Below are 21,409 nucleotides of genomic sequence, written 5' to 3' on the forward strand. Positions count from 1 at the left end.
GGTGGTTCCATTCGTGGTGTATTATTATTCGCTTTGAACGCAGTTGAAAAGTAATTGTGCCATGTTGATATGTTGATTTCGGAATGGAGGGATTTTTTTCTCTTGAATTTTTTGATAACCTCCCAGAAGGATTTCGAATCTCTGCTGGAACAAATTTGGTCGTTTAAGTTCTTGAAATATGCCGCTTCTTTTTTATTGCATAAGTACCTATCCAACAAGATTATTCTAGAAGGTTTCTCGTTTCCTTATATAATGGTGCCGGTTTTTTTTCTGCAGAACTAAGAGCAATTTGTCAAATTTTAGTCTGAAGACAAGGTCTTATTTGTAGATTGCTTTCTGTATGTATAGATTGTGTTTCCACATCGCTGCTTGTGAACAACTGTACATACCTATTCTATACAATAAATTTGTGTTGTCCGTGAAATTTGTTCATCGTTTGCCATCTCAAGTGCTCGTGAGAGGCATTATCTGGAACAATATTTTATGGTAAATGTAATAACTTGTTATTATACATAGTAACTGGTTATTAGTATAATCACCAAGAGCATTTATTTTGGTAAGCTTGAGAAATTTCCCCCTGAATTTATCGCTTTTACAACAATTATGCATAACATCCAAGCGTCATTGGTAAATTTAATAAATACTAGAAAAATTATTTTATTTTACCAGTAATTATGCATAATACCCAAGCATTGCATCATTGGTAGACATGATAAATCGTACTGTGTGATGTACTATACATGATAAATCCTCAGTCACCTCACTAGGGCATTTTGCCTGTTGTGGCCGTCAGCTGTCATGTCTGTCTGTCGGTTGTGGTGTTGTATTTGTATTTAAGTGCATTATATTGTTGTCTGACTATATTCATCATGCTTACACATTTTTGGAATTTTTTCCATTTTTATCAAATTCACCAACAACACTAGGGTATTATGCATAATCATAGATAAAGGCAAAAAATTTCAAATGTTTATCAAATTCACCAATGATATTTTGTTGTTATGCATAATCGCCAGTAAAAGTGATGATGTTTTCAGTATTTACCAAATTTTTTTATCAATGACGCTTGGTTATTATACATATTCGCTGGTAAAAGCAATAAATTTATCAAACTTTCCAAGACGATTGTTAAGTATTCATGCGTGCTAACATAATATTGAGTATAATAACCGATTCATCACATTTACCCGTAGCATATACAGTGAAACCTCACCTCAACTATACTCAATATAACAATAAATACCTCTTCAACAATAGTTTTTTTTTTTATCTGCAGAGTATGGTTATAAAGAGATTTCACTGTATATAAATATTATGAATGGATTTAGTTTAGTTTTTTACATTTTAATTTATTTCACTCATCTTTGAATATTTTACCAATTAATCTCATGATATTTCCGAGCATACATTTTCTTAAATAGTCAGATGTTGTCACTGACCTCCCAAATCTCCAAGGTTCACGTTCTTTCTTGATGAGATTGAAGTATATTGAGCTTGGAAGCCTCTCTTACTGATGAGATGGTCTGAATGGAAATGGATTAGCAGCTTGTTGCTTGTTGAATACACGGGTGCTTTCTGTGTAGGCAAGCAAAACCGACCAATCAGAGGTGCATCTGTTAATAGAACCTGACGTATCATTATTCATCTTTCTGAATAATCATCAAACTGCAAGTTTAGATTTTTTTTTTCTTCTCAAAGAAGTACATACAAATGTGAAAAGGAAAAAAACTTACCTTTTATTGCTCCATCGTAAACTTCCACGTAGTCATATGTGCAATTGTCATCGAATTCAAGGTCAAGGACATTGAACTGAAAAATTATTTTTTTGTTCTCATTGACGGAAATCGTAGTCCAACAATCTGTGTCATCTGGGTAATTGGTAGGGAAGCCAGGACTACTTATCTTACCAGAGTCTGCATCCAATTCAGCAGAGCATCCTTTAAAGAAAAGTGAAATTATACAATTAAGTATATATACATACTATAATTTTCAAAGTGCAGTACAAGATTATATGTTCAGAGTGAAGTCCTTAACGCATTTTAGAAATTGATAAAAAATCAACCTATTGTCATGAAAGTTTGCACTAAAACTCTTATCGTGGAGTGAGTTTTTTGCTAAATTACAAAATGGTTCGAAAGTTCACTCACAAATGATGCTGTATCATAAAAAACATGACATAACCAGGACTCGATAAATTGAAAAAAAAATTTAGGTGCCAGCCAAATTTGTTAGGAACCAAGAATGATTTTTGCTCAAGATAAATGGTTTTGAATAATGTTTTCTCGACTTTTTCTGAACTTAACGTCCCCTTCCAATGTTAAGAGACACTGTCAAAAAATCAGAACATTGCACTCAATTCTTAAACTCCAATTTAACAATTGCATATAAAAAATTTCAGACGCCAATACCATTTTTCTAGTTCACCTGGGATTTGTCATGCCCTTGAAATAACACATAAAATGTCACACGAACAACGCATAATTAATGTGAATTCGAAATTGTGTTACATGAAACAACCACATATTTTAATATGAGCACTCCCTGTAGCTCCGCTACACCTAAACGATGATAGATTTCAACCCATGTATCTGTATCTGCTAACATCAATTATGGAAGAGTCTCCATTACTTCCATGATTCTTGTCTTCAGTTTCTCAATGTTGGTTACAGGTGTGGTGTGGGCTTAAATCTGGACACTGAAGGTTGCCATAACAGAGATTTTGAGTGATCTATTTTTCTCCAATGTGGACGAGGGATGTGTGTTGGATGGACGAAGCTGTGTTGCTGCCAAAAGATGTTCACTCTCAAAAGGGAAATTTGTGGAGTAGGAAAAATGTGAATCACGTTATAATAAACCTCTTTTGCAACAGTAACAAGTTTTATGTGATGCAAATCTTAATGAACATTACTTATGCACTGTTTGCTTCACATTTTAAGTGTTATTTAGAGAGACAGCTCCATCTGTGAGTGAAATTTTGAACTATTTTTTTTAATTTATCTGAAACAAAAAACTCCACATCAGGCTAAGCATTTCAATGCAAACTACACCTTTTTATGTCGGTTGAATTTTTCATCAACTTTTACAAAGCGGCAAGCACTTTTCATTCCCTTCCCTGTATAACTCGGATTAAAAATTATTTGCTTTGTATGCAATGCATATGACAAAGATATTCATATTAACATCAATATGACAAAGATGCCAAGTATATGCCGTTCCACCTCCTCCCCTAACCTGATCATGGCCCGCCACTCTATCTCAATGAAGAGATTTTAGCAGATAGTTGAAGAAGACCTGGGCCATGCTGGAAGCTGTGCATGTACGTGTTATGAACCTAACATGAAGTCTGTTTTTATATAATTCTTGTTATGTGTATTGCTGCCATCTGCCATCAGTTTTTCTAACTATGAGTGAAGTGTAATAATTGAATAATTTATAGTTTTAGGCTTGCTCTCTGTGGCGAGGTTTTTCAATGAGGTGGATTGGCTATGCCCATCCTCTCATTTAAAATTTGAATAAACGCATTTGATTCTAAAAAATAATATAATGTAGTACCTGATATCATTTGAAGGTGGTACTCTATGTGAAAGCCTTTATCTTCATAACTTGGATCAGAGTGGAAAACTAGAAGCACAGAGCTAGAGTTCGTTACTATCACTCTGTTTCTAATGGATCCACATAGCTGCTCTATTGGTTGAGAAAGCGAAGACCCCTCATAGACCCTCAAGTAGTCTGATCTGTAATGAACGGAAATGAAATCGTATCTCAGAGACAAAAGTTCTACAGCAAGAGGGAGCTTGAACATTCGAATATTGAAAATAACTCTGCTGAAATATTCGCATAAATGTTTATGTGTATCGAAATAAATTTATTAATCATAGAACCATTTACTTACTCACAGTTTCTATCTTTCTCTAAGTCAAGGGATTTTATAGTCAGAACTATACGCGAGTCCTCTGGTGCAGAAAGAAGCCATCTGCAGTCTAGGTTACTTTGATATCGATCTGGGTAGCCTGGGCTTTTTATGGAATCTCCGTTCAATTCAACTGTCAGGTTTTCTGAGCATTCCTCTGAAACATAAATTTCGGAACTAAAAATGTTTTTATTTAGCAGACAGTTTGAAACGTTTTAAAAATATATCCATACTTGGAAGAATTACATTTCCAAATGCAGAGTTAGCGTGAAATAAGTTCCCCACTTCAGTGAGCTCTGGAGTGTGGTGTACTGTTCCAAATGGGAAAATTTATACTATGCAGATAATTAAAATATTTTAATAGGTAAATAAAAATAGCACAAAAATATAGCGGTTGGTGGCGCTAGAGCACACATATAAATGTTTAATATGTGAGACTAAAACTGTTCAATATGTCCCCAATTCATTTTGAACGATGTACTCAATCGCCCAGGGCAGCATTCACCTCCATCATTGGTGCTGGGGGGGGGGGGCATCTGTGAAAAGTGTGGTTTTGTGATGAGAGAACATTGTTTAAAATGAAGAGGGACATTTCCCCTACCTAAAGCACAGCAGTTTTAATGCATTTATAAGTGTAAGCATAACATAATCAATATTTATATGTGTGCTCCAATGCCAGCTATTGATAGGTTTTTGTTATATTTTTTATTTATTTAATAAATGACAAGCGTGTCATTTGAACTATTTGTAGTAAAAAAAAATTCTCATTGGAGCAGTAAAGTGTACTCCAGAGCTCTCTGAAGTGAGGAACTTATTTCTCGCCCCAAAACCAAAGTATGCTGAAATCTGTAATATACATCGCAGAACAATCTGAAAGAATTTTAAGAAAATGCTATTGTGGGAACTTTTTACCACACAACATTTCCAGTCAGTCGAGGTGTCATTGGTGAACAATGCAAAACATTCTGCTTTGGGGTTTCTCAATAACCCTGTATTTGAAAAATTGATTTATCTTGAACCTTAATTTATATTCATTTATATAAATCAGTTATTGTACCTTGTGTTGCTCGGATATGCCTGGCTAAACTGTACCTTTCAGGCTTTGTTAGCACTAGATCCCTAAAATTAGAAGGGGGAAAAAATGTTAACATTCTATGATACAAATATACGCAAAGAGATGTTAAATAATACACACAAAAGAACTACAAATAAGTGAAAAGTTAATTTTACCTCATGTTTATTTTACAGTTCTACACATGTTTGTGATTGAATTCCAAAAATATATTTGGAGCTATTTTTTACTACTGCTTTGTACACGCAGCCCATACACACTCCTCTGCAGAATTTCTAGCAAATTGGTACAAGCTGGAATGTGGGTTCTGAGTGTATGTGTGGTCCTAATGTATTTAAGTTGTTGGAATTTTGCTTGTTTTCTATTCGAGTGGTGCTGCCATCTCTGTTTTTCATATTTTGAAGTGAAAATGGCAGGTGCCTGAATTTTTGTGTAATGTAATTATTGTGTTGAGTGAAAGGAAAAAGTCTCCTTTCTCTCTGGTGGGGAGACTTTTTAAAATTGGAGAGTGAGGTTGTAGAAAGACATTTAGTTTACAAAATCTCATAAAATTTTCATTAATGCATGCAGACAGTTCGATTATTCAGCATCTACAATTGTGAAGTGATATCCATTCTATGAATAATGGCATTTTATTTTGGTTAAAATGTCTTTGATCATATGACTCAATGTCATATCAGGACTCATACTGAGTCTCATACAGATATGGCAGCTTTTTCATTTTGCTGCATTTTGAAAGTTTACTGTCCTGTGTGTGTATAAAAGTGCATTCTCTTTACACATATATGCCAGAATATCCCACTCTGGGAAATTTCTAATGAATTGGTACATGCAAGAACAGGTTTTGTGTGTGGCCCTCACATATATTTGTCAGAGTTATGCTTGTTCATGTTATGCTGCCATCTGTCTCCTATATTTTGAAGTGAAAATGGCAGATATGTCTGAATTTTCATCTTATGTAAGTATCATTTTGAAGTCTACCTGCTCTCTGTGGTGAGAATTGATTGCTGTAGAATTTTGCATTTGAATTATCTGTGTAGTCTGACCATTAAAATAGATTGATCTTTTCTGAGCATTTTTTGGCACAGAGCTGGAGAGAAATCTGTTTTTGAAGACTGTTTTTTCATACACAGTCATTAGTTTACAGAGCCTGAATTCTGCATTTAGCAAATTGCGGTTGCTCGAAATTCAGAGCATACTGTGCCTTAATCTTCATCAGTAACACTATGGTAGAGTGTTTGAGAAATGACATAGCTACTTGCCTATAAACAAGTAACCATAAGAGAAGAAAAAACATCAACTTGGCCATAAGTGTTAAAATTTCTCAGCTTTTATTCTTGTACATTAGATCGAGAGGCCTCTTGAATTTAGAGACTCAAAATCTAAACATATACAGGGTGTCCCATCAATTTGTGAATACAGTAGTTTGAAAATTCGTAAAAAAAAATTGAAGGAATTGAAAAGATTTATTCTCACGGAGAGGTTTTTTTAGTACAGGAAAAAAAATTAGTTCACATTTTTGTTGATAGAGGGTGCTGCAGAAAAGCAAATCACAAACTTCTCTACCTGAAGCTTTTTTCAATCTCTCTTGTGTCCGAAACGTTCACAAAGCTTCAACCAGTGGTTCTTGTCTGAGGTAAAACAACTTGACCAATGTTACTTTATCAACCAATGTCAACATCACGATGAACATCTTATGCAAGTGCCAGCTACAAAACATTCCGGGAATGAGCTGTCAGTTGTACACCCTTCATTTTATATGACTGATTTGCACAGGGCTCCTACTTTTCCTAATTTTTTATCAAATCCTATCAACAAAACCCATGTGTTTTTAAGGAAGAGGGGAAATCATCAATATATTGCCAAATAATACAAATGCAGTTGATTACCATTAATGATTCCGCCAAAGCAGAAATTATATTGTTTTCCAGTTTATATTTGTGGGTGTATGTGGACCATTTGTTTTATTAATACTAGATAACTAAACTTAAATCAGTGTTGTTACTCAGGAACTAATCTATTAGACGAATGTTTAGTTATCTAGGGTTAATTTTTCTTTTGCTTAGTCTGAGGGTTCAACAAGTAGTCATTAAAACTTCTGCCTGAATGGGAAAAATTGTCATTTACTACTTCATGGCCTTTGACAATTCATTATACAGTAACTAACATTCATTACTGAAAATTATGGTACACATTCTGTGTATAGGTGAAACAACAGTTTACATAACTGTACTGCATTCCAGGTTTGGTGATTCTGATGCTATCCAATAGCATTCAATTGCCTTCCGTATTTTTAGGGCATGCAGAGGGATAAACAATGTTCACAATGAGCTAGAAATGAAGCTCTTCATTTGTTAAAAACGATGGCACTGGCATTGAACAATAAAATTTAAACAAATCCCTTCAAAAAAGGGTGGACAGTACAGAACCATTCAGTTCACCTTAACTTATTTACATTGGACCTTGCAATTTACCAATTTTTCACAGAGCTTTCGGAAGTGATCTCAAAGGAGCATCAATCTTAAAAAAAACTTACACATCTTCCTAATTCGCTGTGCATCAAGAAAGGGAGTTGACAGACGACTTTGGAAGACTCATCGAAAAAAAGAATGTAATATATTGTGAGGAGACACAGAGAATAATTATCTGTAGTTGCTAGTACACTGTTGTTTTGCCCCAAAATTGTTTTTCTTATCAAGTCATTTTTGTCATTTTGATTTGGTTTTAGTCAATCTCATAGGATAGTGCTATGAAAACTTTAGTTATTTTTTAATTTGTTAAAAATAAAAAAAAAATTTCGGAGGTATTTTTTTTTATTATGTCATGTTGTGGGGGGGGGGGGGGGAGAGAGAGAGAAAACTGCCCCCTTTCCCCCCCCCCCTCTCCAGTCCTACTTTTTCTAATTTTTTTGAGTGGAAACCCTGTTTGAATTTTTCCAGTGATTTGTTCCCATGCACCTCCCTCTATCGACAAAAATTGAACTAATTTTTTTTTTTCTGCACCAGAAAAAAATCCCCTCCCCTTTTCTGGAGAATGACTTTTTCAAAAACCGCATTCAAATACAGCAATTCCCTCAATTTTTAAACTATTTGTAGGATACCCTGTACTTTAAAATATTTGCTGACCTGTAAAACATGTTTTGTTCTTACCGTGGAGGCTAACTACGCATTAAGTCGCCTAAGTCGAATTCGAGCCCTGTTCATAGGAGTCTTTTGTATGGATCTTTTTTAAAAAAAAATTTTTTTTTGCTGCAAAAAACACACATATCTATTGTATACTCATCTTTCGCGATACTTTGACTTGACTTTCGGTCAAAATAATTTTTAGCATTAATCCGATTGTCGTACAATAATTGTCAATGATCATACAATAGATAAATTGCGTTTATTTTTACAATCGCAATCAATATAAAGCTCACCCCTGTCCATAATGGATTTCTTCCAATGGTAAGTGGGTAACGATGAGCAGTGCAATAGCTGGGAAACTCACAAGGAAGAAGAAAACGACAATTAATTTCCATGTCTGATTTTCTTTTCTGGAATGACTGCGGTCCATGTGTATTTTGTATATTAATTCGCGAGACCGTGGGAGTGATAACAGAAAAACATGTCGAACGAAGGAAAACCCATGACCGACCGCTCGCTCGCTTCTGGCCAGTTTTCTTTTTTTCTCGACCTTGCGCAACACCAAGGTTCGCCAATTTCGAAACTGCCAAACAAATTAAGAAAGAAAAAGAAATGATTAGAAATTTCCTTGTTGTTTGTCTAGGAGTTTTGTATAAAGAGAGAGATGGATGAAGTGCGGAAGTAATTTTCTGTTATCTGACTGGAAATTCCGAGAAGGAAAGCGATAATATCGGCTCCGTTTTTTGTCTTTTCCTCTCCTAAATAAAATGAAAATTCTATATTGAAAGAAAATTTCAGAGCAGCGTTTCCCAGGGCCTGTTTTTCGCATGTGCAAACGGGGGCACGTGTCCAGGGCCCATTCGTATGTCAAAATTGGCATCCTCTTTCGATATTTTTTTTACTAAAACATTAACATAAGTTGCCAAATGCTTCCAATTTTTTCGCCTTATCAAAATCTTCCGGTTTTTCGTATTTTTATTGAAAAATATCAAAATTTTGCTTCTCACATCTGGGAAATTGCAAAAAAAAATTTTCAGTCCTTGTAATCTCATTGTAACGCAGTTATGTTTTTTCGAGAAAAATCCCTAAATACATCATACGGATCTCTTGGGAATGCTGCATGTTGGAGGAGTGGCATCGCCCTCTCGAAGCCGCTTTAAAATGCCATCAAACCAACGAATAGACCAGAATATTACCTACAGTTCTGCTCGGACACTCCGGCGGAACTTCCATGTGGAGAAACTTTACGATTGCCTGGTGAGCTTTTACAAGCTCAAGCCAATTCCAATCCAACTGACGCTTCGGAGTTTCTACAAAAGCTGAGAACTCGCATGATATTTTACATTTGGGCAAAATGATTTGAAAACTTTTTCTTACGTTTTCCAAAGAAACGATCATGTGAAACGTTCTCTGGAATAGCCATTTGAACGGCCATACAGAGTTATCAACCAGAGAGACAAAGTGTTCGACTTGGACATACGGGGAAAAAGTTTCGGTGTCTATGGATAGGCTGAAACCGCATCACTGATTTATCCTACGGTGAAATTAGTACCATATACTGCAAATGCACCAACTACAGCTCCGACTGACAGACTCACTACCGACTCTGCTGCGAAACCGGCCAGAACCACTCGTTATGGACGTACTGTCCATTTTCCGGATCGTCTACACTGTTCGTAATCACCATTACTCGTGATCACTGCAGAGGGGAGTGTATGCATCGACCCCTAAGAGTCGGGCTAGTGACATCAATTGGGTACTAGTGACGAGCGTCTTAACAACAGAGTCATTAGACACAGAGTGAGGTTCTGTATTTTTATTTATTTATTTATATATATATAATGATCGCTTTCTTCCTCTAATAATCAAGTTAATTATGTGTCTTATTAAGTATAAATGTTTGTTATAAACGGCTGCAACTAGATGCTTGGTCAGCCTGGCCAAGCACACTTTTTGGCGCCCTCTTGTAATGCTGAAAGAGCTGTTAAAATGTAAAATTCGCACCTCCTCTGTACCGGGGCACCAGATCCACCTGCCCTCCGTGGCCCTCGGCATAAAAACATTGGCTCCTGCATATTTGCAGATCATTGCAGAAAAGTATCAGAGCACTTAAGTGGCCCGCTATACATTTGCAGATCACTTGAGTGATCTGCGGCACTGTCTCAGATCATCTAATTAAGTGGCCCGCACTCTCTCCTAAAGGTTTAACACTCATGATCTACAACCTCAAATCCAACAGGTTTCATCATTTTGAATCTGTCTTTGCGATTTTTTAATATAACATTTTAAATATATATTATTATATATAAATAAATAAAAAGTTATAAAGTGAAATCGCGTAAAGTAACAGATTATTTATGGACAAAAATGTGTACTGGTAAAGTTACAAATGTTTATGAAAAAATAAATACATCATGTGACACACACACACAACATAAGAAGAACGAAAACCACGAAACAATCCCGACGTCAATCTCTCGTTGTAGTATGTTAATGTCAAAACATCCCGTTCTCCAACAAAGAGCTCCAGCCATCATTTGCTCTTGTTGACTTGCTACCAAAGGAAGTCCCCCCCTGAGGCATTGTTCGAGAGAAATTTTAAGACTAGTTTATGGACTCGTAAAAACCAAAATTATTCGGATTCTGAGCATGCGGTATAAAGCTGGGATGGTAGTGGAAAAATGAGGCACAAATGAAATAGGTCTTGGTCAACGCTATTGAGCATTCTTTTTCTTTTTTTTTTCAATTTTGAACGAGTTTTTGTGCCCCCAAGGACTGCTGTTCCTGAGAGAACGCAATGCATGTGATCAATGGTGATGTCAATGTTCTTGTCTCATTTTTGTCATAGCCGCCAAGTCTCCTGGACTTCCCAAAAATTCTATAATTACGATCGTGATCGCGAAAAACCCTACTTTTGAGAAGAAAAAAGATAGTTTTTTATGCTACCCCCTCCCCTCCCAAAAAAAAAAAGACGCGAGCGTAATCTAAATCATCGCCATTGCGTCAAATCACGAAGTAGCAAAACCATTTTGGTAGGGAAATGACAAAATTCGCTCAAACAGCTAGCTTCAGTTGGGTCTTTTGAGAGTCTGATGACCTTTTACTTCTGCTCGCTAAGTCTATCATGCTCCCATGTGGCCTACGGGGCTCAGCCCCGTAGGCCCCGGAACGATTATTTTTTTTCATACAATATAAGAGGATCCTGCTGCAGTACATGAGAGGGCCATGGAGTTTATGTCCCGTTTTTGGCCAGATGTAAACTTTTTTGTTGGCTTGGTTTTAATTGTAGTAATGCCAGGAAATGAAATTATGCAAACGAAAAGTCCATCCATCTTCATGAAGTTAGGCTCGGGACCTTAGTCTACGGACTCCCAACATAACGCCTTATCCCCCTACTGGCTGTATTTATCAAATAATTTAACAACAATGTCTGAATGGTCATCTCCACTAACTCTTTTTTAAGGTGAAATAAATTTTTCCTTGTGTATTTTCTTCGCCTCTATTAAAAGTGCCAATTCTCAGCAATTGAGGGGAGTCCCTCAGTTTTTACTGCATCTCCCTCCCCCTCCCCTCCGAGAGACAACTATGTGTTATAAGCACAATTTCTCTCTGAATTCCATTGATGTGACTCACGCTGTCGAATTCAGTTTGCGTCATCAGGAAACGGGAGCGGAATATTAAATCACTCGTGCTGTTTTTCTGAACTGGTTCTCGCGGAAGAAAAAAAGGAAATTAATATCAGTAACACACATTAACGTATATCACCTAGATATGCCTCCTTTAATTAATTTTTTTTCAGAAAAGTGCTCCATTAGTCGTCCTGTGAGGTCAAAATCTAGAGTTTTTGGACATATCTGAAGAAAAAGTGCAGTAAAATAAAATGTGTCCCCCCCCCCCAAGGAAAAGCCTGGTGTATCTTGGGAGATATTTTTTTTTAATTACGCAATAAATTAATTAGGGAACCAATGGAAGGCCCCCTGCTTTAGGATGGGGGGGGGGGGGTGCTTTTTTTTTTTATTTCAAACCGAGAACTTCAGGCTACAGGAATGATAAAAAATATTCATACAAAAGATATGAACACACAATTAAATATTAATTAGAAGTTAATGAAAATTTGAGAGTGCTGGAAACTTTAAATTAAATGAAGGAAATAAATCCGTTGAAATAATTAAGAAGAAATAATTGATGAAATTTCAGAATGTGAATGAAAGAAATAATTTAAGAAAACTGTTGGATTCGGGGCCCTGGGATCCTTTGGCCCACGACTAGTAGCCACCTGGAGCAAATATTCACTTTTGGATCCCTCTGTGATTTTTGATGGAAAAAAGGATAATTTGGCGATTTTTTTTTTAAACTTATACTGTATATCATTTTTATCACAGCGAGTGTAAGGCCCCTTAAAGTGTGCTGTGTGTTTTTTTAGTGCTGCCATCTATGTTTCGAATTGAGAGTGGAGTGTGATGATCGAACGTTTTGTAACGTTGTAGGGTTTGTTGCTCTCTGTGGTGAGACTTTTGAACGGAAGATCTGTTCGAGGTTGGCGAAACAACTTCAGCCGACCACTTCTTTGCCGTCACTGGAGTTCAAACCTATATCCTCGTGATAAGAGTTCATGACGATGCTCTAACCAGGGCCGCAACTAGGGGAAATAGGCGGGTCTCGTGCCCGGGACGCTAGACCAGAGGGGGCGAAAATTTTATTCTCAAACCTCTCCTTCAACATTACAAGGGGACACCAAAATGCGCACTTGCCCCGGGTGACCAAACATCTAGTTTCGGCCCCGGCTCTAACGACAGCACGGTGGCAGGGGGTGGAGCGTCATTGAGAGCGCAACTTGGTGCGTCGAGTTTTTATGGGTTTTTAAAGATCCATCGAAATTTAAGACACCCGGTATGAATCCATAATCCCGTTAAACCCTCATTTTGAACGTTTTCTGAGTAAATATACCTCGCGATGACGAAAACCCGGACAAAGACGCCAGTAATTGCACCTCTGCTTTCACAATTACATGTTTCGATACGGATTCGTAAGAGACGCCGCAACTAAAAATAATATGTATAACCTCGAGAAATATTCTCCTGGAAATTGTTTGCAACAGATATTACAGTGTTTATCCCGTTGTTTTTCTGTTTCTGCGGTATGAAACAAACTCGCGTGTCGGAATTTTTCGACCGCTCGACAATATTGTCCGGATCCGCGACCGCAATAAAGATTATTAGAGCGCAACATCTCCCCATGGTCAGAAATACCTCTGAGCAAAATAGATCCGTTATGTAAATTTTCTGATTCATCTTCACGTAATTATGGATCTTTTGACCTCTTGTTTACGGACTGAACTTTTTTTTTGCTCCTACTTCAAACGAAGAATTGTTGAGTGATGATTCGGATCTCCGAGTGGCGCCTACTTTTATTTGAATAATGCTGATCCTCATGGTACACACGTGAGTTAGTGAACGTGTATGTATACACGCCCGTCTTCACGTAATGACTCTCATCGTAAATATCCGGCCTTCGGAAAAACCTTGCGAGGAAAGAAAGTCACGTTCCGTGGTGTTGCGAAATGCTGGCGTAGATTGTATACGGCAGGGGTGCACAACCTGCATTTTACGGGACAATTGTGTATTTTCCGTAGGTGTGGCTGTTAAATTACTCGTATTTTCAACAAAGCTCACTCGAATATTCATTCTCTATTGAAATCAACGATTAAGATTATAAGATTAAAGTTATATCATGGATTTATGATTTTTTGCCGCCCTTCCCCCATTCCTGAAATTCGCCGCTTCTCCAAACTTGCTACCTTGGTAGCTTTTCCCCAAGGCCGCAACTAGATACTTTGTCACCCCTTGCCATGTAGAAGATGCAGTTAAAGGGTGAATTCGGTGCCCCTTGTGGTCCAGCGCCCGGGGCACCATACCCGCCTGCCCCCCCCCCCCAGCTACGGCCCTGCTTTTCCCATCCTCGTCGATATGCCTTCTGAGTCATCCTTTTGGCCACTCACTTGCTTTCATACGCTCTTGCACTATTTTGGTCGCATGCTGATCTGGTTCTCCTCTCTCTGGGTAATCCACTGGCTTGCACACGCTCTAGATCACTCTTTTGATCGCTCAACGAGCTGGTATTTCACTGTCTAATTCGACCAAAATTCTTGCACACTGTTTTGTCAATCACATGTTTGCACACGCTCTGGATCACTCTTGTCACTATTGTCATTATTTTTTTTTTGTCATCACTATTTGTCATACCACCTGATCCCATTATCGTGGAGTGCCCCTATGCACCAGAGGAGGCCCTCCTCTGCTTGGCGGGCCTATGCGTAAAAACAGCCCTAGGTAATTTATAAAAGGATCGGGCAATATACATTTCTTCTCCAATGCAGAAGCAAACAAAATGAGTGAAATAGCACTCAATGCTTGATAATTAATGAATACCTTCCGTTGGAAAGCACCGGAGGTGTGGTTCTGTTTTGTTTATAAAACAATTTTTTTTGTCATCTCTTGTGAACTTATGTAAGGAACGTTAATTCCACCTGCACAGACCTGTTGTTTCTCTGTGCACAGAATTTCGATATCAGTGTGAAATGAAAAAATTATTCTGCCTCATATAATATAGGGAATGTTTTCCTGCTCAAAGGAATCCCGTGTACACGGAGTACATTCGTAGTCATTCTGAGACTCTTAACGTCCATATTTTGTAAACTTATTAACCATGAACTCAATAACCATTACTCCATAAAGGTTAATAAACCCTTATTAACCTTTAAGAAAGGCACCATGAGAAAAAGGTGTTTTTTTTAGTTACTTTTGCTCGTATCCACCAAAATGGATAAAAAAATTATCGGCCAAAATATATCTTAGCAAATAGCCATATAGTATAGAATGCAATACATTGAGAAACATAAAACTGGAACCCCTTCCGCCACCTATAAAATAAAAGACACAACTATTAATGATTCTTCAGTTGGAATTGGTGACCCTTTTTTTATTAATGTATCACATGAAAAAAAAACAATATAGTGTGGTGTTAATAAATATTTTCTGAGCAATAATGTAGATTGAATCATCAAGTTTGCTACAAAAATGTAATAGTTGATGTTTGCGTGTATTTACCAATTCCAATCGAGCAATCAATCATAACAGTTGTTGTTTATTCGATAGGTGGCAGAAGAGGTGCCACTTTAATGATGTTTCTCAATATAATACATCCTGTACTGTATAGTTATTTTCTAAGTCGTATATTTTGGCTGCTAAAATTTATTTTTTTACCCGTTTGTTGGTTATGAACGAAAGTAACTATAAGAATGACACTATTTTTTCGTGGTTAATGAGTATATAAAAAATGGACGTCTGCGTATGAGTAGGAATGATAGAATGCTTCAGCAGTGTATACGAAGTTTTTTGCTGCGCAGAAATAAATTCCCGATATTGTATAAGGTAGCGTGTTATTTTCACATACTGCACACAGATATCGAAATTCTATGTGTAGTGAAACAGGTCAGTGTTGGTGAAATAAAAGACAATATGGCCCCTCAAGGGCACATTTGATGTAGGAATAATCACCCCCCCCCCCTCCATTCTTAAGCCAGGCCCTCTAAACCGAGATCTTGAGTGGGGCCTCCTCAATAATTAAGTTATAGTGTAAAAAAACCGGGATGCCTAGCCTATGTCGTATTCAATTTTCAATTAGAATTCAGGTGAGACTATAAACAAACGTTCATCCTAGGACTGTAGCTAGCAATGTCGTTCGGAGAGGGAGGGACCAAAGTGATGGAATGACAGATTTGGTCATCTTTTCCCTATTTTTCGGTCATTTTCTCACACTCGCTACGGCCTTAGTTCATCCTCTTGTTTATATCCAGTGGCGTCGGAGCCGGGGGTGCTGTGGGTGCTCGAGCACCCACGGTAATTTGTGGCACGGGTCTGAGCACCCCCAGAATTGATTGAGAAATCGTAATTTCCAATATAAAGCTCAAGACGAGCACCCACAGATTCGAAACATTTCCGACGCCCCTGTTTATATCCTATCAGGAGGTTCAAGTTTTACGTGCGTCCACAATACATTAAAAAAACCTCGAGTTTATTCGTCACTCCAGTTAAGTCGTCGTTTTTCTACGGTGCCGTCCAGCTATCGTAGATAACAACGTCATCAAACACTCGGTTACCGTCATTATAAAAAATTTTGAAAAAGAAAGGAACATATTATTTTCATGGCTCTCTTGAAGAGCTTGATAATAAGCACATTAAAGCCTTACGTACCGAAACGGAACAGCTCAAGTAATGAAAAGTTACGCTCAGGAAGTTCATTTGTATATAAAGAAACAAGTTTTGAAACTTAAGGGACTGTTCACAAGCTGGGCCCAGCGCCGTCTTAAGAGTATCATGGGCTCCCGGGTCAATTGATTTTTCTGAGGCCCTACCAAACAACTTCTCGAAAATTTCAACCACATCTCATTTTTGTGAGGCCGCTCTTCGCTTAAGGTCCCCTGGGCCGTACCTTGAGACAGCACTGCCCGGACCACTAATTGGGAGCTTCAAATTTAAAAATATATATATATCTTTGTTGAAAAACTAGACATTTTTTTCAAGTTGAGGCCCCCCCTCTAATGTCTGTTTTTCCCTGCCCCGCGCCCCCTCAAATCTAAAGTGGGGCCTTATGTTCGAGATTACCTTAGAGATGTAGCATGAACTACTGATGAAGAATTCAAAGCACTAAAATTAAATACAAATACAAATACAACGCCACAACAGGCAAAATGCCCAAAATGCCCTAAATGCCATGTAATAGCATAAAATTAATGTGCAATAGTTCTGCTGTAGGGAAAAACTAACTAATATTCTAACAGTTGCTCTGATTAGTCTAAATTAAAAATTACTAGAATAAATCATAAGTGTATTTTACCGTAATAATGAAAAGTAAAAAGGCGACATTTAGCTTTACATTTACGTAAAGCTAAAAATTTTGTTGTTCTTTTTCTCTTTTGCAATCTATGAATTTTGTTAATATTGTAATTTTAATTTATATTTTATGTAATAAATGTTATATTATACTGCAAATTGATACGATTTTCACAATATTGCGCATTGAAACTGACGATAATTCGCTCAAGTCGGCACTCCGCTTAAGCCGTCATAATTTTTCGATAATGTGTGACGACATATCGAGGTTTTACTGAATACAGTCGAATCCCGTTTCAGCCAAAATCTCTTTTTAACGAACACTCTTCTAATCCTCCCCAGATAAGTTTACATAGGAGCAATGCAAAAACCAGGAATTCCTTTATAATAAAATTTCGTTATAACGAAGAGATTTCTCAGGTCTCCTGGAATTTGTTATAACGGGATTCGACGGTATTCATTGGTCGAAAAATACTTAAAAACGCTAGCACTCACCTCCGCAAAAGTATCCAGATAAAAACTATGCATTCAATTTTCATCAGTGATTGTCAATAACGCATCAACACCCCAGTAATATATAAATAATTATAATGAACTGGTGAAATTGTCACAACGCAAAAATTGTTTCCACCCACGATTTATACAACAACAAAAAAGACAAAGCTAACAAACAAAAATGGGATCAGCAGTAATAGTAGAGTGACTGAGAGAGAGAGAGCCAATTTCACTGCGGCCTCGTGTCCGGCGTATATATCGACTGTTCTGTTATTATTACCTGCAGGCCTGCTGTGGCTTTTTTGGCGTCAGGTGGCAAAAAAGAGAGAGAAGAGGTAAAAAAGGAAAAGCTTCCTCTTCTCTCTTTTGCTGCACATTTCATTACCTTTTCAGTAAAAAAAAAAAAAAAAATGCGTGTTGATGCGCCCTGTGGGTAAACAATTTCCTCACCAATAGTTGCAACCGGTTTTTTTCAATGCTCCGTGATGCCTTTTCTTTCAACTGTGAATGATGAGTTGATATCCTTTATTGGAACATTCATTCTGTAAACAATGATATATGTTTCACGGACGTCACCGTGATTCACGATTTGATGAATAAAAATCCACTTTTGGACTAGTAATATCGGAAAAGAATCGATTCTTCGATGCGTGGTGACTAACGTGTGCGAGTTGATCGGTTGATTGATGACCTCGGTGATGCGACAGGTGTGATAATATTACAACTGTTCTTTGAAATTACGACTATTTTTCCCAGAAGTATGTTTTTTTTTCATCCTCCATGTGTTTTCGGTGACTTTCATGTAAAATCCATCCAGCGACGTATTTACGGGTGCTTAGCGGGCTATAAGCCCGGAAAGGCAGCAAATTTGAGTAATAACTGGCGAAGAAAATTAGTATAACGGGAGAAGGGCGACAAAATTTGTATAGCCCACCATAAATCCACCTCTGCTCGGAAAGCGATGAACCAGGTCAGTGAGTGACCCAGAGAGTTTGCAAGCATGTGAGTGAGCAAAAGAGTGACATATCGTGTGGGTAATCATTTTAATGACAGAAAGAGTGACCTAGAGCGCGTGTAAGCATTCCAATGGCAGAAAGAGTGACCTAGAGCGTGTGTAAGCATTCTAATGGCAGAAAGAGCGACTTATACAGCGGAGAGGAACAGGTCGGTGAGTGACCAAGTGAAGATCTAAAGATATCAAAAGAGCGAAAGACCAGGTCAATGACGAACAAAAGAGTTACCTATAGAGTTTGAAAGCATGTGAGTGACCCAAAGTGTTAGAGAGTTAGGAGCCAGATCAGCAACAAAAAGAGTTACCTGCAGAGTGTATGAGCATCGTCACGGTGCCCACATTCTAGAGTGCCCCAGTCCTGACTTTTCACAAGCCCTTCTATATATGAAATTTGTATAGCGTGAAAAAACAAAAAATGATGAGAATTGTCTCGAGCACTCAGAGTTGAAGCCCCATCAGCCTCCACCCTTGTGAGGAAAATGAGCATGGGACTGACCCAAAGAGAGACCCTGGAGAGTTTGTAAGCATGTGAATAACCAAAAGAGTGACTGGCCTACATTGTCCTTAACCAATAAACGAGTGAACATAAAATCTTACCATAAAATTACGGACACCCTGTGCTCAAAAACCCAATTGGAAAATTGTTGCCCCGTGTCTTTTGAGGCCAACTAAAAAAAATTCCTTGTTTTTAAGTGCAATATTTGCTGAGATATTTGAATTTTAAAAATAAATATAAAATGTGGGGGGGGGGGGGGGACAGCGTAAACGCGGGTAAAACCAACATCACCTATAAAAGAGGTGGTTTTGGTTCCGTTTTTTTATTTCAATAAGTATGCAACCCCTTGCAATATGAATGACTTTTCTGAGTTCTACGCGTTATTTGGATACATTTTTTTGGATTAACAATTCGCTAGTAATTTGCGGTGCGTGCTGTCAGCTACGCACCCTGTATAAAGTGATGGAATCACCTTTTTTATTATGGATTTCCCTCTGAAAATTCAGCACCTCTAAAACAGAGCCGCCCTTAGAGGTGTGCGACAGATGCGGAAGCACCGGGCCCCGCGTTTACGGTAACAATAATTTCTTACGTAACTTCTGAATTTTCGTCAATTCTGGAAATCTGCATTTTCATCGTCTAGAAAGAAATAATTTTGGAACTCTCTGCATTTTCATGAATTCTGAATTTCCACCATATCTGGATTTTTTTTTTAATGAGTTCGGGAATTCTGAAAATGTTCATCAATTCTGAAACTATTACTTTCATTTAATCTGAATTTTTAACTCTCTGTAATAATTTCTTTCATTTTATTATGAATTTTCATGGTTTTCATTTTCTGAATTTTCATGGTTTTCATTTTCTGAATTTTCATAATTTCATTTTCTGAATCTCCGATTCCACTTTCCCACAGAAGTAAACAAATCAGTGCTAAGAGGCCCCTTGTCTGGCAATAACGGCCCTGCTCTATAACTGTATTTGAGCTCTTGTTTTTTACGATGGAAGTGAGTGTCAGCAGCGGTTATCATCATTGACCCGGTTTCCAAAGGGTGGGTGTTCAAATTTTCATCTCGTTCAAAAAGCATTTTGGTATGAAAAATCGTCGTCACTTGCCCTCAATCACCCACTTAACATAACATTAGCATGAAGAAAAGTTCTTTCTACTTTTTTTAATGATATGACTAATCTGAAATTAAAAAATTTGACTCTTCCTTTTTTTTTTTTCTTTCACATCTTTCTGCCGGTCATCCTAGCAGGGCCGTCTGAAGTATATCGTGGGGCCCGGGCCAAGTGATTTTTCTGAATCCCTACCTGGCAAACTCACATTTCAACCAGATCTTATTTTTGTGAGGCCCTATCTTCTCTTGAGGCCAACGGGCCGTGCCCGGGTAAGCCCACGCGTAAGGACGGCACTGCTTCCTAGGCTGGGGTCTTTGAAGGTGCGATTAAAACTAGAAAATGATAGGAATCATCCCGGACCTCAGGCCTACGGCCCTTTCAGCCCCCCCCCCCCCGCCCTAGTAAGGGATCATACTCTCGCTAAACACGGTGTAATTGTATAGCTGCCCTTCCCCCCATTCTTGTCTAATTTTCTTGACTACTCATTCCTCGAATTAGCCGCACTTGGCAAACCTCGTTGAGCCCTCGCAAAGCCCGCTTAGCTGCCCTGCCCCTGGAAATAAGTATCTCTCTGTCTCTAAGTCAGTCTTTTGGCCATTTATACATGCTTGCACACTTTCTTAAACCACTGTATTTTCGTCTCTCACTGACCTAGTCCCTCGCTCTATATGTCGCTCTTTTGGTCATTTACATGCACGATGATTTTGGTTACTCATCAACCCTTTCACTCTAGGTCCCTCACATGCTTGCAAACTCTCTGGGTCACCCTTGTGGTCAATCACTGGCCAGTATTGTTCGCAGAAAATCTTACAAATTTGTTTTTCATTTTCTTCTTTTTTTGTCATTTGTAAAATAATCGTAAGAATCCTGAAGACAGAGAGAGAGAGTGAGAGAGAGAGAGAGATTAAAGTAAAGGGGCAAAGTCATCATTGGATTAAATTTATAAAAAAAAACCATAATCTCATGACCTTTCTTTGTTTTCTTCATGTTCAGATAACTTTTAAGAATAATCCGAAAGTTAAATAAAAATTATGGGGGAATCACAGCTAAATAAAAACTATGCTGTGATTCCGTCTGTCGGAAGTCGTATAAACGGGGTTCTCTCTCTCTCTCTCTCCACTGTATTTCTTTTTTCTTCGTTCCCCTCTGTTCGGATCTCGAACCGATTTCCAAATTTGAATGGTTTTGTGCTGATGTTTATCTATCCATATTGCTCTAAAATAGAATGTTTTAACCCCGGCAGCTGATGACAACCGGTAACTTTAGGTCCTTTCTACTCCCAGGGTTAT

The 21,409-nt window shown here is 37.8% G+C and overlaps 1 protein-coding gene across 2 annotated transcripts in view; it reads right to left on the reverse strand.

The window, feature by feature from the left end:
- The window catches only part of LOC149064905 (mannan-binding lectin serine protease 1-like), a 33,309-nt gene extending 15,465 nt beyond the window's left edge, over window positions 1-17,844 (reverse strand). The window contains exons 1-6 of one of the 2 annotated variants that reach the window (XM_089255268.1): window positions 17,494-17,844; window positions 4,968-5,029; window positions 3,893-4,067; window positions 3,553-3,734; window positions 1,734-1,937; window positions 1,440-1,613 (exon numbers count right to left, since the gene is read on the reverse strand). In XM_089255268.1, the coding sequence (XP_089111394.1) occupies window positions 1,440-1,613; window positions 1,734-1,937; window positions 3,553-3,734; window positions 3,893-4,067; window positions 4,968-5,029; window positions 17,494-17,537 (841 nt within the window). In that variant the 5' untranslated portion in view covers window positions 17,538-17,844. Of the gene's footprint in view, window positions 1-1,439; window positions 1,614-1,733; window positions 1,938-3,552; window positions 3,735-3,892; window positions 4,068-4,967; window positions 5,030-8,400; window positions 8,644-17,493 lie in introns of those variants that run through there. The other variant, XM_089255267.1, reaches the window with a different exon arrangement.
- Window positions 17,845-21,409: the final 3,565 nt, after the last annotated feature.

This window comes from Pholcus phalangioides, unplaced genomic scaffold (genome assembly GCF_987345545.1).
Source record: "Pholcus phalangioides strain wild (caught in Gottingen) unplaced genomic scaffold, Ppha-v1.0 ptg000042l_1, whole genome shotgun sequence".
NCBI lineage: Eukaryota > Metazoa > Arthropoda > Arachnida > Araneae > Pholcidae > Pholcus > Pholcus phalangioides.